Source organism: Rosa chinensis, chromosome 1, assembly GCF_002994745.2.
Source record: "Rosa chinensis cultivar Old Blush chromosome 1, RchiOBHm-V2, whole genome shotgun sequence".
NCBI classification, from domain to species: Eukaryota; Viridiplantae; Streptophyta; class Magnoliopsida; order Rosales; family Rosaceae; genus Rosa; species Rosa chinensis.
The window spans coordinates 59,589,521-59,603,666 of record NC_037088.1 but is presented as its reverse complement, the minus strand read 5'-3'; the positions used below and the strand labels follow the sequence as shown (position 1 = coordinate 59,603,666).

Below are 14,146 nucleotides of genomic sequence, written 5' to 3'. Positions count from 1 at the left end.
CAAATATGTAGTGCAAAAACATAGCAGAGTTTAGAGAGCAAGCTAAAAGACCAACTTACATATTACTCAATCTCTTTGCCCTTACCCTTACTTGAAGGGCTAGAGGAACATGGTGAATAAGTGAGACTCAACGGAGGAGCAGATTCCTTGTCGTTCTTGGTCTTTGGTGGATTTTTATTTCAGGCACCAAGAGGACGCCCCCATAGCTCCTCGGTGACCAATCCATCACCCATTTCGGTTGCAAATAGTTGTGCCGTATTGGAAGAGGAGATCCGGTGGATCATCTTTCATGAAGAGAGGTCGTGGTTGAAGATTTGTTAACCACACAGGATCTTGGTTTGCTGGCAAGTGACGGCTTGAGGCCGAGAGAACACGGCTTGGCTTCGGCATCGAGCGCCATAGATGTAGCCCTTGGTCATGGCGGCTAGGGTTTGGAAGGAAAAGGGATGGGAGGCAGAGAGCCATTTTTTCTTGAAGACCTAGAATTATTGTTGTCTTGTCTGAGAATTCAAGTTATATTAGTCTATAACTAGTTGACACTTAACGGTACTAGTTTATTCTAAATTTTTTCTTATATGACTGAAAAGTCATATTTTTAAATTTTTTTTTTTCACTAGAAAAAGTAGGGGAACTTTTTAGAGATTCCTGACATAAATCAGGAAAATAGAAATGCTGAAGATCAAAACATACTAGAGTATATGGTTCAAGAAAATCTCGGAAGTCCCTCTAGTCAGAAAATACACAAAAATACATGGTCTAAAATGCAAATACACCCCTTTCAAAATTCAAAAACAAAAAGGAAATAGAATAAAAAAGAGGGCATTATCGTGATTATCCACCCACCAAAACCCACAACCTGCAAAACGTAGGCTTTAAGTGAGGAGAAACGACCCGACCTCTACCCGGCACCTTCATTTTCACTTTCCCTATTTCGGACTCCAAATCTCCCTTATTTACCATCTAATGCCACTCCTCGTCTTCCCCCCCCACTCTACTGTGAAATCTCTGATCTTCCAACCTCGCTTCTCCTCTCTCTACACCTCCCGCTCACCTCTCCTAGGTTTGAAGCTTAGCTTCGCAGCAATGGCGGCGCTTCCTTCAAGCTCAGTCTCCATCGTCTTCTAGCTCCAGCGCACCTGAGCTTCGTTCCTCAACAATGGCGGTCCGTTACAGCTGAGGAGTGTTCCAAACCCTTATCTTTCCTCAGCGTTCTTCCGCTCCCGTACAGTTTAAGCTATTGGAAGATAGTGAAGCAGACTCGCAATTCGTGGCCGTCGAATTTGTGCAGGGATTGATTGGGCTTCGGTTTCAGATCTAATGCCTCTGAGATTCGTTACTTAGGGTTTTCGGTGACGAGGAGAGCACGTTTTGGTTGAAAGGGATTGTTATTGTTGGAGTGGTGGTTGGAAATTAGGTGTTAGGGTTTAGGAATTTTTTGATTTTTGATTATTTATTTATTGTTGATCCGTGGAGTTTGGGTCGTCGGAGATATGAATCGGAGTTTTAGGGCTCAGGAGTCGCAAATGCAGGCGATGATGAAGCAGAGGCAGCAGCTCAGGGCCTCAATGAGGAAGGAGAAGGAAGAAGAGCTGGCTTTGTTTCTAGAGATGAAGAAGAGGGAAAAGGAAAGGAACGATCTTCTTCTCAACAGTTCTGAAGAGTTTGATGCGCCATTAGGTAATTTTAAGTCTTAATGTTTTGAATTTCGGAGGGCAATGTAGGATTTCAAATTCAGTTTTCGTAATCCTTATTGTGGTTTTTGCTCGAATTGGTGCTGTATTAGTGTAATACGTAGCTTGAAATTGTTTGGAAATGTGGGTTGAATAGTGTGGTTGTTTCGACATTTGCAGGGGCTAAACCCGGAACTTCTCCCATTTTTAATATATCCTCATCAACGCCGGCGCCTGCACGCAAGACTGGAGCTGATGATTTTCTCAATTCTGAGAATGATAAGAATGACTATGATTGGTAATGTGATAGTATAGTTTACATTTTCTCTATAGAAGTTGAGTTTTAGCTGAGAGGGTTCTGATAGATAATAAGGGAGGCAGTATTGGGTAGTTTTTGTTTCAAAGTGAGAATAGACCAAATTAGCAGGCAACTTTAAGTTTCATATATAAGGTTGTTTATGTGATTACGATTCTGATATTTCTCTGCAAAGTATGGAATTTTTACATCAGGCTTGCAATATCCCTTAAATTCAGGATGGATACGGATTTGGAGGGTTGTCCCAATTATGTCTGGCATTTGAAATAGTTTGGATTCTATAGTTTCTACAAGGTCCAATTTTTTTTTTTTTTTTTTACATATTACATGCTTAATGTGGGTGTTGCTAATCTTTAAGGTGGCCAAAACCTGCTGGTTTTTCCTTTGTCTTGCTTCTCACACCATATATATCTACACCACTGTTAAATTTACTTAAATATGCTAATGTTTGGGATGTGAACTTCTGAGGAAGGCAATGCATGTCCACAGTGTTTTTAGTTTTAATTCTTTACGGAAACTCATTTAATTCTGTTCTTAAGAGCATATTAGTATCATAGTTTAGGAGAGATGCCAATTGGTTTTTTAAATTGGGTCTTATTAATATGTTCTGCTTTAACTGAAGTTATTATGTCGTGTTTTTTTCCCCCGCTTCAGGCTTTTAACTCCGCCTGGGACTCCTCTTTTCCCTTCATTGGAAATGGAATCACATAAGACCATGATGAGTCAGCTTGGAACCCCAAAGGCACGTCCGACTGCACTCAAATCTAGAGTAAGCATTTCTTATGAGCTGGGTAGTAATTCTTATTCTGGAGTGGTTGAGCATGTGCATAAATAGTTGGTAGACTTGGGAACTTAGCATCCGTATGTGAAGTCACAATTTCATGTGGAATTGATTTTGATTCTCCTTTTTTATTTGCCAAGTAATTAATACACTGGGCAGTTATTAATCCTCAAAATATGCAATAGGAAGCAGAAAAGGTCAAAACATGTTCACTGTGAAGCTTAATTGGCAGTTACATGAATGTTTGAACTATTGAACTCTTTCACATCTGTCAAACCAGCTATTACATTGCTCAGCTTATAAATTGCATTTGAAAAATTTACTTGCCTATAACATTTAAGTTGAGCACATTTTACTACTGTTGAACATAGAATGTTGAAATCTCTACAAATAACAATGCTGTCTTGCATTTACCTTGGTCTCTGAAATAAGTGTGGAGTTCATGGTAATTTTCTGTTGAGGATTTTTTACTTCTAGTTGTGCTCGAGATTCAATTATTGTTGCTAAGTGATTTCTTCCTTGTGGTCATAGCTAGCAAACCCCCAGCCAGAGCCTGCTGCTAGGAGCAACTTAGTACCTAAACAATCAGCTTCTTCCCCTGGGTTGAATTCTTCAAGTTCAGGTATCCGGAGGCCCTCATCATCTGGGGGTCCAGGATCAAGACCTGCAACACCAACTGGACGCTCCACAGTGACTTCAGCTCCTAAACCTTCAAGATCGTCAACACCTACTTCTCGAGCAACATTAACCAAGTCCACGGTTTCTGCAGCCAAGCCCTCAGTTTCGACAATTAAATCTGCAATCCCCGGAACTAAATCCACAATTCCTGCAACTAAATCTACAATTCCCTCAAGATCCTCTACACCGTCAAGGTCTACGGCAAGATCTTCAACACCAACTGGCAGACCTACCGTGCCCCCACCCAAATCTGTGTCAAGAGCTTCAACACCAACTCGTCGACCGTCCATGCCATCCAATACACCTAGTATATCAGCTCCTACATCAAAGCCCTCTCCTTCAGTTTCGAAGCCAGTTCCCTCAGCAACAAGAAATCCAGTGCCATCACGTGGCGCATCGCCAACAGTGAAATCTAGACCATGGAAGCCCTCGGAAATGCCTGGTTTCTCGATGGATGCCCCACCAAATTTAAGGACAACACTTCCTGATAGACCACTTTCAGCTTCTAGAGGTAGGCCAGGAGCACCCAGCTCTAGATCTTCTTCCATTGAGCCTGGTCCTCCTGGAAGACCAAGAAGGCAATCATGCTCTCCCTCAAGAGGAAGGGCTCCCAATGGCAGTACTCATATAAGTGGGAGCTCTGTTCCTGCATTCAGTCGTGGGCATTCTAAAGTTAATGACAATGTGAGCCCTGTTTTAATGGGAACAAAAATGGTTGAGCGGGTAATAAATATGCGGAAACTGGCGCCCCCCAAGCACGATGACAAACAATCTCCTCATGGGAACCACTCTGGGAAGTCATCGTCATCCCCGGACAGTTCAGGCTTTGGTAGATCACTATCAAAGAAATCCCTTGATATGGCTATACGTCACATGGTAAGCATTCCTTTGAGTTTTATTATTTGGTGTACCTCCCAGTATTAGTTAAAACTAGAATCCCCAGCGTCTTAGTTAATAGTTTCCAATTTCAACTTTTTACTGCAGGATATAAGGCGAAGCATTCCTGGTAATTTGCGGCCGTTGATGACAAATATTCCTGCATCCTCTATGTACAGTGTGAGATCAGGGCCTGCACGAAGCAGAACGGTTAGTGTTTCAGATTCTCCTCTTGCCACCAGCAGTAATGCTAGCTCTGAAGTCAGTGTAAACAACAATGGCCTTTGTTTAGATGTGAGTGGAGTAGAAGATGATATTGGCAGTGAGAGAGGTGGTCGATCTCCTGCCAGTGTGCATGGTAGGTGATGGCTTGGAGGCTTACAATCTCACGAAACGTGCATCCCTAATCTATCTTGCATTCTTATTTTGGGTTCTAATCATCATCTAGATAATCAAAAGTAAGCCAGTTTCCTGAGACCTGACTAGAATTGTGCCTCTATGCTAGTATGCTTAGTGTAAAGTTTACTGGAAATGTTGGCAGCGATGTAATTCATGACTTTTGTAATATTTAGGGAATCTAGTTTATGTATCTAACAGTCTTTCTTGGCTCATTCTGCGGATAGATGTATTAAAACCTTCAACCGCGTTATTGAAAACCAGAGATTTTACTGCTGCCTGTTTCCTTATTTTGTTGTTTCTCCAGTATTTGTTACTTCTGAACGACTACTTTCTTCAGGTCTGTGGAAGCTTTTTGAATATTTAGTTTCATTGCATAAATGGACAACCCACTATGAATTGATCGATTTCCAAATTCCGGACTTTCAACAATAAATTATCTAGCATTTTTGTGCTGCAGCTGTCTTCGGTCATATAAATGGTCACACCATTTGCTATTTTCTAATAAACCAATTTCACTTCTTGATATATGGCATCACTTCGATGCAAGTATGTTTTTGAGTTCTCACATGTTAGGTCTATTTAAGTAGTGCATACTGTATCTTGCACACAAAAGAGACCAAGATGCAACAGGTTTGAAACTCGGTCCCTTAGCTCTTGATGAATCATCTTTTTTCTCCACAGATCCCACTGTAATTTTTGATGCAAAATCCGAATTTCTTTGTGTGAAAGGTGGAAATATCAAGGGAATAAACAGAACTTACAGACAGTGGTGTTCATCTGGTCAGTTGCTGACCAAAGAATTTATGCTCAACAACCCTTAGATTTACATCCAATAGTGGAAAACAAAACACCTCAACTTAATAATAATTATCTCTGCCATTGGATGTAAATCCAAGGGTGGTTGAACATTATTTTCTTGGTCAATAACTGACCAGGTGAACATTTTCGACTTACAGATTGTATCTGAGGACCAAGATGATTAAGAATCTCCGTTAACGCATTCTTCGTTAATGCACTCAACTTTATTTGCCTCTGCAAACGAAGGTCGCCGTTAAAACATCCCTTTGTAAACAAGAGTAAAAAATAATAATAATGTATCTCAGTAGAACAGAGCAATCATGTTACCATTCAAGACTCCACGACGTCCGTGGTCCGCAACCATTTGCCAAGAGCGGAACATAGCGCTTTAATGACGTAATCTCCACGAGGCATTGCAGTCAAGATTCTCCATCAGAAAAGAGTAAAAGACAAGTTAACGTAGCCCACGACAGACATTGATTAGACAGTCAACCCTCGACACTTGAGGGTACTAAAGATTAAACTCGCTATCTAACACTCGTTGCTCTAACGCAGATCCCCCCGTAAGACAATTCTCTAGCCATGGTCTTTCTTAGTCAGGAGTAGGCTACTCCCTAGGGGCCTAACAGGGGCCCACCAAAAGGGCAAAAACGTTCACTTAGACAAAATACATGATTGACGATGCACTTGCAGTAATTATGCTCAATGAACGGCCTGAAGTCACGCTTCAGCGTTAATAACTCCCCAACCAAGAAATCCTTCACAAGGGACTTGTACATAAAAGTTACAGCTGAGCATAATCAGCACCGACTTGTAGTTGCTTCCTATTGTTGAAATGACCAAGCATGTATGACCCCAGGGAACACTACAGGGCAGGCTTTCGCCTGAGCCCAGCCTCAGGCCTAAACACGCCTTGAGGTGTCGCCGCACGCCGCACAAACATGACCTCCTAGAGAAGTCCGAAGGCATGCATATAATTGAAGCACAACAGTCCCACACATCAGAAAAAAAGTGAAGGCCACTCTTCACTTCACCTATAAAATGTCTCTTATTTTCTCTTCATTTATTACTTACCTAACACTACTCTGTCAACATACCTAACACTGCTTTGTCAACATAAATAAACTAACTGACTTAGGCACGGTGGAGCAAAGACCGCCAACCATGGTTTTCCTCTTGATGCTGTTTAGCTCAAAACCAATCTGGCTAGGAAATAGTCTCTTTTGAATGTGTGAGCTTGCCAACATCGTACAGTGTAGTCATCGGGGCATCCCTTGACCTGACTTCTGCATAAACGCTATGGACGAGGAGAGCACCAATCTCGTCACAGGGTTCTTCTCTCTGCCTTACGGATAAGGACTTGTGGTGTGATCTCTTGCGTCACCGAGTCGATACTCGACATTGTAGGTTGAGCAGAGCAATCATTGGGAAGTAGGAGAAAGCACGGGTTTTGCTAAAGCGTGACTTTAGCTTCACTAGGTTGTGAGGGCATTACCTTGCTTTGCTGGTTTCAACTAGGTTGAAGGTAGGTTGCTCCGGAGAGACTTTGGATAATCTGGTGATTAGTTGTTGAAGAGTTGTGTGTTGTTTACACTTGAAACCTACTATATATATATATATATATATATATATATATATATACCGAGGGTTTCAGTAGTTCCTTTCCATAGAAGGATTATTGATTGAAGATTCCTAATTGGTCTCTGCTACCTGAATCCTACGAGGGCTCGGTTTCCTCATGGACTCCGGAATGGGCGAAGCAGTGATATGCTCATATTTTTCTATATTTTTATGCCTCTTAATCTTGATATTTTTGTTTAGTTCTCTTTATTTATGATTTATTTATGTTAGTTTAGTGTTTTTGTACGTTTGTTTCGTAGAAAGAAGAAAAAAAGCTAAAATGAGCTAACTAGGATTGAACGACGCCCAGGTCCCAGAATCTGCTTACACAGAACTTCTAACTTTATCGAATTATTGGGAAATTACCAGATCGAATCAAACAATGAACGTTATATCATTGGAAAGCTACGGATGTCTACTTTCTGTAGAATTTTATGGATCTCGATTTTGATACTTCTAGAGAAAGTTATGATTTTTTTGAGTGAAGATAGGTCAGACAGAAATCTGCTCGAGATTTTATATACATTTGTGGAGAACTCAAGTTTCGCGATACAAGATCGTCAATCCTAATGTCTTAAGGAAGTTAATTCAGATGATGATTCAATGAGAAACTTATTCCTACTTCTACAAGAAATATTTCAATGTTTTCCCATTCCAAATGAAGAAAGGAATCTATTTTCAAGTTTTACAAGAAAACATGAAGTCAAAGATGAGCAGAAATCTTCCCTATATAAGGGAGCACGAATTAATATGAGAAAGGAAGTCTCGGGAGCACAATGTAGTCACCTAAGGAGCAGAGACGACTCATCCATCTCCCCCCTTCCATTCTTTCCTATGTTTTATTTAAATATATTTTGCTAAACCTTTTTCTAGGGTTAGGATGATGCCTTAGCATGATTGTTTACGTACTTTGATGTTATATTGATGGATTTATAATTTCTTTATGATGAATTTTTAGTCACTATTTGAATTGATGCTTTATGTTTAAGTTCTTTAATTGATCACTTTAGGGCTTTGCATCTAGTAATAAGAAGATGAATTTGAGGTGTACCTACAATATAATTCAAATTAGCTTCTTGTGATTAAGAGTTGTGAATTACATTATTGTCGTACCTGAAGTAATGGTTTACATGATTCTCTTGTTTTCTAGTACGTAATGAGCCTAAGTGTTAAATTTATGCCGTACCTGGATAAACTGCATGTTAGGATATACGACCTTTGCCGTACTTGGAGAGAATCATACACTTAAGAAAACTATGGTCTAAGTGCCATACCTCGACTTAGATACAAGAATTGTCTTCAAAAGAAACAAAAGAATCTATTAACTGCATCGAAACATAAATATGATTGTTAGTGGTTAATTCTGATACCCTAGGTTCCATCATCTTTGGTTTTCAACTTTATTTTGTTTGCTTGTATGTTTCACATTATTTCTTTATTCGAAAGCCTTAAAACCATATCTTCTTCAGTTTGATTGTATATGTGTTTTTGTGTTTGGATTAATTAGGTTAGGATTTAAATTGATTATCAATCCTCAATTGGAACGACCTTGTACTTTGCACACTATACTAACGACGATTAGTGCGCTTGTGAGTTTTAATTAAAATTTCACAACAAGTTTTTGGCGCCGTTGCCGGGGATTGATGATTGATTTTGATTCTAACTTGATTACCAATCTGATTTTATATTTTGTTTTGTTTTTGTTTTTTGTTTTTTTTTAAAGAGGATCAAAGGATTTCACTCCTACCCCTATGGTGACTCGAACTCATGACCTCAATCTTAGATAGTGGGTGCTCTAACCACTGAGCTAACACCCCTATGGTGATTTATCTTTGTGTGTTTCAGAATCTGTACCTTCTTTATGACGTACATTATGGACTTCTTCCTGGTACTTTTAATAGGCATATTGCATATCACCGGAAAGCGAGTCTAGTTTCCAATGAAAAAAGCATATCATCATTCGGAGTTGTGAGCTAAGAGATATTTGAGAAATACCGAACAATGCTCAATCTGGGTGGAAATTTTTCCTGATGACTTCTGCGATCTTTTTGACTTCAACATCAGCTTTGTGCTATTCTTCAATAAATCCCAGGGAGCTCTAAACTCCTATCTTTACTTTCTTGTTTTTATTTTTCACTTATGTCTTGTCCATACTTTTATGTGCATTGTGTGCTTTAATTCTTTCAACATTGAGGACAATGTTAGATTTAAGTGTGGGGGAAGGGATTTCAATTTTTGTTTCTATTAGGTTGTTAGTTTTGTGAGTTATCAAACAAAAAAAAAAAATCATTAAAAAAAAATTGTATTTTCTTTATTATTTGTGCGTCATTATTTTTGGTTTTGTTTTCTTGAGTCTTAGAATGTCTTTCAACAACTATGATGAGTATATATTTCAAAAATCATGGCTTAAGAGGATCATAAAATTGAGATGATGTCTGACTTTAATCTTTGGTTAACAAGGATGTATGATTGTCATATGTATGTGTAGTGGACGTGGTCTTGCTTACATGGTACATAAAAGAGCATGTTAGTATAAGTTTTTGATTCATTCATAACATATGTGAGATATTGGAGCCTATTTGCCTTTTCTTTGTTGAGTGTTAAATGAAAAATATATATGTCATCTTATTTTCTTGGCAATGATGTTGTTGATCTCATTGTTCTTTCATTTTGATTGATTACTTGTCATAAATTAAGTTTAATGGACTATAGAATGTTAGAATTCACTCTTGTACTTGTTGAGACTTTTATCAATACATGCTTGGACCTTGGAAATGATAAAGGCACCCTAGGAAATTATCACCATTGCCAAATAAGTGTGTGTCCTTATTTGTGTGCCCAAAGATGTGTAACCCCTAGTTTAACCCTTTGAGCCTACATTAAGCCTTTTCTTTCATCACCCTCATAATCCTTAACCCTTGAACCTTAGTATAGTTATAACTTTATTCTTTGTTCTAAAAACATAGTGGAGGTAATTTTTGAGACATACAAGACGTTTTTGGGCGTCAAGAATGAAGATGGAGAAGAGAAGGAAGTTCTAGTGTGGGGGTAAGACTTTTCCATAGAAAAAAAATATATCTATATGTATATGCAGTGAAAAGTAAAAAAGAAAACAAAGAAATTGAAAAAAAAAATTATATGTGACGGCAAAAGAAAAAAATATGATAATTGTTTATGGATTTTAGTCCCCCCATTATGGATTTGGAGTTTGCTTTGAAGTGAATATCTATTCAAGAAAAATTTGGTCTTTGTCCAATTCACAATCAACAAGAGCTCTATTAGGTTTTTAGGATACGTCGTGATTTTCCTATCTCTTCATTTCTATAAACCCTAAGCCTTGACTCTATTACAACCTTAAATAAAGACTTTTTTTATCCTTGAAAAGAGCAGCCTTTGATCTGTGGAGATGAGTTATAAGAGTTGACTATGGCTTGGGTTCATTTGTGCAAGTAGTTGGTGTCCTTTATGAGATCATACTTGAAATAAAATATTTTCAGAAAAAGCTTTTTCTTTCTAATATATGTGAGCTGTTTGTTTGTCTTATATATTATCTCTCTCACATATAACTTGAGTGAATATATGCTTTTGCATGAGCCAATGAATCTGAGAGAAGAAAGAGGGTAAACCGGTGAGGATTTGACATAACTTGTTTAAAGCATGCTAGGATTAATATCACCAATGTTGCCCCCGTTTCCTACATGTTTATATGTTAAGTTACATGTTTTTGTTAACTCTCAAATAAATGTTGGATTGATTCTTGGTTGTTGTGCTAATCTTGATGCCATGAAAGTATGAGATTTTTGAGACTAATGTTGAAAGTCTTAGTGTGTTTTTAGTTTTCGGTGTTTTGCTCGAAGACTAGCAAAGTCTAAGTGTGGGGGTATTTGATATGCTCATATTTTTCTATTTTTCTATGCCTCTTAATCTTGATATTTGTGTTTAGTTCTCTTTATTTATGATTTATTTACGTACGTTTAGTGTTTTTGTAGGTTTGTTTGGTAGAAAGAAGAAAAGAAGCTAAAATGAGCTAACTAGGATTGAACGACGCCCAGGTCCCAGAATCTGCCTGTGCAGAACTTCTAACTTTACCGAATTACTGGGAAATTACCAGATCGAATCAGACAATGAGCCTTATATCATTGGAAAGCTACATATGTCTACTTTCTATAAAATTTTATGGATCTCGATTTCAATACTACTTCTAGAGAAAGTTATGATTGTTTGAGTGAAAATAGGTCAAACAGTAAATCTGCTCGAGATTTTACATACATTCGTGGAGGACTCAAGTTTCGCGGCACAAGATCGTCAATCCTAATGTCTTAAGGAAGTTAATTCAGATGAGGATTCAATATATGAGGAACTTATTCCTACTTCTACAAGAAATATTTCAAGGTTTTCCTATTCCAAATGAAGAAATGAATCTATTTTCAAGTCTTACAAGGAAACATGAAGCCAAAGATGAGCATAAATCTTCCCTATATAAGGGAGCATGAATTTACATGAGAAAGGAAGTCTCGGGAGCACAATGTAGACACTAAGGAGCAGAGACGACTCATCCATCTTCCCCCTTCCATTCTTTCCTATGTTTTAGTTAAATATATTTTGCTCAACCTTTTTCTAGGGTTAGGATGATGCCTTAACATGATTGTTTATGTACTTTGATGTTATATTGATGGATTTATAGTTTCTTTATGATGAATTCTTAGTCACTATTTGAATTGATGCTTTATGTTTAAGTTCTTTGATTGATCACCTTAGGGCTTTGCATCTAGTAATTAGAAGATGAATTTGAGGCGTACCTGCAATATAATTCAAATTAGCTTTTTGTGATGAAGAGTTGTGAATTATATTATTGTTGTACCTGAAGTAATGGTTTGCATGATTCTCTTGTTTTCTAGTACATAATGAGTCCTAAGTGTTAAATTTATGCCGTACCTGGATGAACTGCATGTTAGGATATACGACATCTGCCATACCTGGGGAGAATCATACACTTAAGGAAAACTATGGTCTAAGTGCCGTACTTGGACTTAGATACGGGAATTGTCTTCAAAAGAAACTAAAGAATCTATTAATTGCATCGAAACATAAATAAGATTGTTAGCGGTTAATTCTGATACCCTAGGTTCCATCATCTTTGGTTTTCAACTTTATTTTGTTTGCTTGTTTGTTTCACATTATTTCTTTATTTGAAAACCTTAAAACCATATCTTCTTCAGTTTGATTGTTTATGTGTTTTTGTGTTTGGATTAATTAGGTTAGGATTTAAATTGATTATCAATCGTCAGTTGGAACGACCTCGTACTTGCACACTATACTAACGACGATTTGTGCGCTTGCGAGTTTTAATTAAAATTTCACAACAAGCAGTAACCCAAACCCAAGTAGGCTTATTTTTGGGCAACAGGTTTCGGTCTGCTATGCTCAATCCTCTTAAAAGATATTGCCAAAAATACTTTTAGGCTCAAACATATGCTAGTGTATTTTATCTGAGAGGTTGGGGCCCCGCTACCGCGTTAACAAGATCACACTTCCCTGAATCTTGACCATAAAAAGACTTTTACACTTGACATGAAAATTTTCTGAAAGTCTCGAATCACGGTAGAAAATAATCCAAAGTTGAGATAAATTTCAGTCTAAAGTTACTGCTGTCTAGTGTTTGGGTTACAAGAACACAAGTAGTCGTAAAGAGAGATGACAGTAATATTAAAACACACTAGTCTAGCTGAAGGGCATTACAATCATCTTGGACCTTTTGCAAGGGTTAATGAATGAAATCGATCTAATCGTGGTGGGATTTCAAGTTTTGTTAATTTACTGAAATTAATTTTGGGTGGGTACGTTAGACCCTTTTCTCATCCTATTCATGAAAATACTCCTTTTCTCATGTTGCTCCTATTAAACATTTCATTTCCTCTGTTATAGTAATCCAGTAGTAGCGCTGGCATAAACCTTGTTTCTCATGGGTAATTGGCTATAATAAAGTAGAACGACTTGGTCTGGTGCTTAGTTACCCACCAAAACATGAGTCTCAAAAGATTACAATAAACCAATTAGCAATCATCAGCTTTTAGACCACTCTCCAGCCTTGATTAGCGCAGGGCTAGCTGCTTCCAAGTTTCTTCCACCGCAAATTGAAAATTCGGCCATGTCCGGATCCCCTCCTCTGTCCAATTAATTCCAAGTCTTTAGTCGGCGTCAATACTATCGTTACCATTATTTGCCAATATTTATTTGATGTATCTATGATTACTGATGAGCCATAGCCTAAGACTCTACTACATGTACAAGGTTGTTAAATACCACATTTGAAAGCTCATGTTGATTTTTGCCTTGAATAATATTCCCATCACCTGCCGACTAGCTTCCCCTTGCTTATACAAACTTAATGGAGAGTTTCACATACCTTCGTGTCATCCTTTTCATCAACTTTTTACAACTCACCACTGTTGTAAGTTCATTTGGCAATGAAACCGATCACTTGGCTTTGCTAAAATTCAAAGATTGCATAGCCTCTGATCCACATGGGCTGTTGAACTCAGGGAATAACTCCATTCATTACTACAAATGGCCTGGAATTACTTGTGGCAGACGGCATCAGAGAGTAACAGCCTTGTACCTACCACATGCTGTTTTGCACAGAACCATATCGCCATACATTGGCAACCTCTCCTTTCTCAGGGACTTCAGCCTTTACAACAATAGCTTCTCTGGCAAGATTCCGCAACAAGTTGAACATTTATTCCGGCTCCGACATCTCAATCTCACTATCAACATGATAGAGGGGGAAATTCCAGTCAACCTGACCTCACTACAAGAGAAAATAGCAAAAACGAGGAATTTCATTGTGACAACCCAAAAATCGTCGCAAAAACTTGGCAAATACGAGGAAATTTCGTAAGTATTGGAAGAAACCGCCTTACCGGAAAAATTCCTTCAGAGGTTGGCTCATTGATGAAGCTTATGCATCTTAATTTTGAGGTAGATAATCTGATAGGAGGCATCCCA

The 14,146-nt window shown here is 38.2% G+C and overlaps 1 protein-coding gene across 2 annotated transcripts; it reads left to right on the top strand.

The window, feature by feature from the left end:
• Positions 1–869: 869 nt before the first annotated feature.
• On the top strand, positions 870–5,001 carry LOC112182951 (serine/arginine repetitive matrix protein 2). 2 transcript variants are annotated; one of them, XM_040509943.1, is made up of 5 exons: positions 870–1,677; positions 1,851–1,968; positions 2,641–2,755; positions 3,299–4,321; positions 4,404–4,572. In XM_040509943.1, exons 1-5 carry the CDS (start codon positions 1,491–1,493, stop codon positions 4,434–4,436), a joined length of 1,476 nt encoding a protein of 491 aa, XP_040365877.1. In that variant the 5' UTR covers positions 870–1,490; the 3' UTR covers positions 4,437–4,572. The 2 variants fall into 2 exon arrangements, with proteins under 2 accessions (XP_040365877.1, XP_024177286.1); XM_024321518.2 differs by having other exon boundaries at positions 875–1,677; positions 4,430–5,001.
• The last annotated feature ends 9,145 nt before the right edge of the window (positions 5,002–14,146 follow it).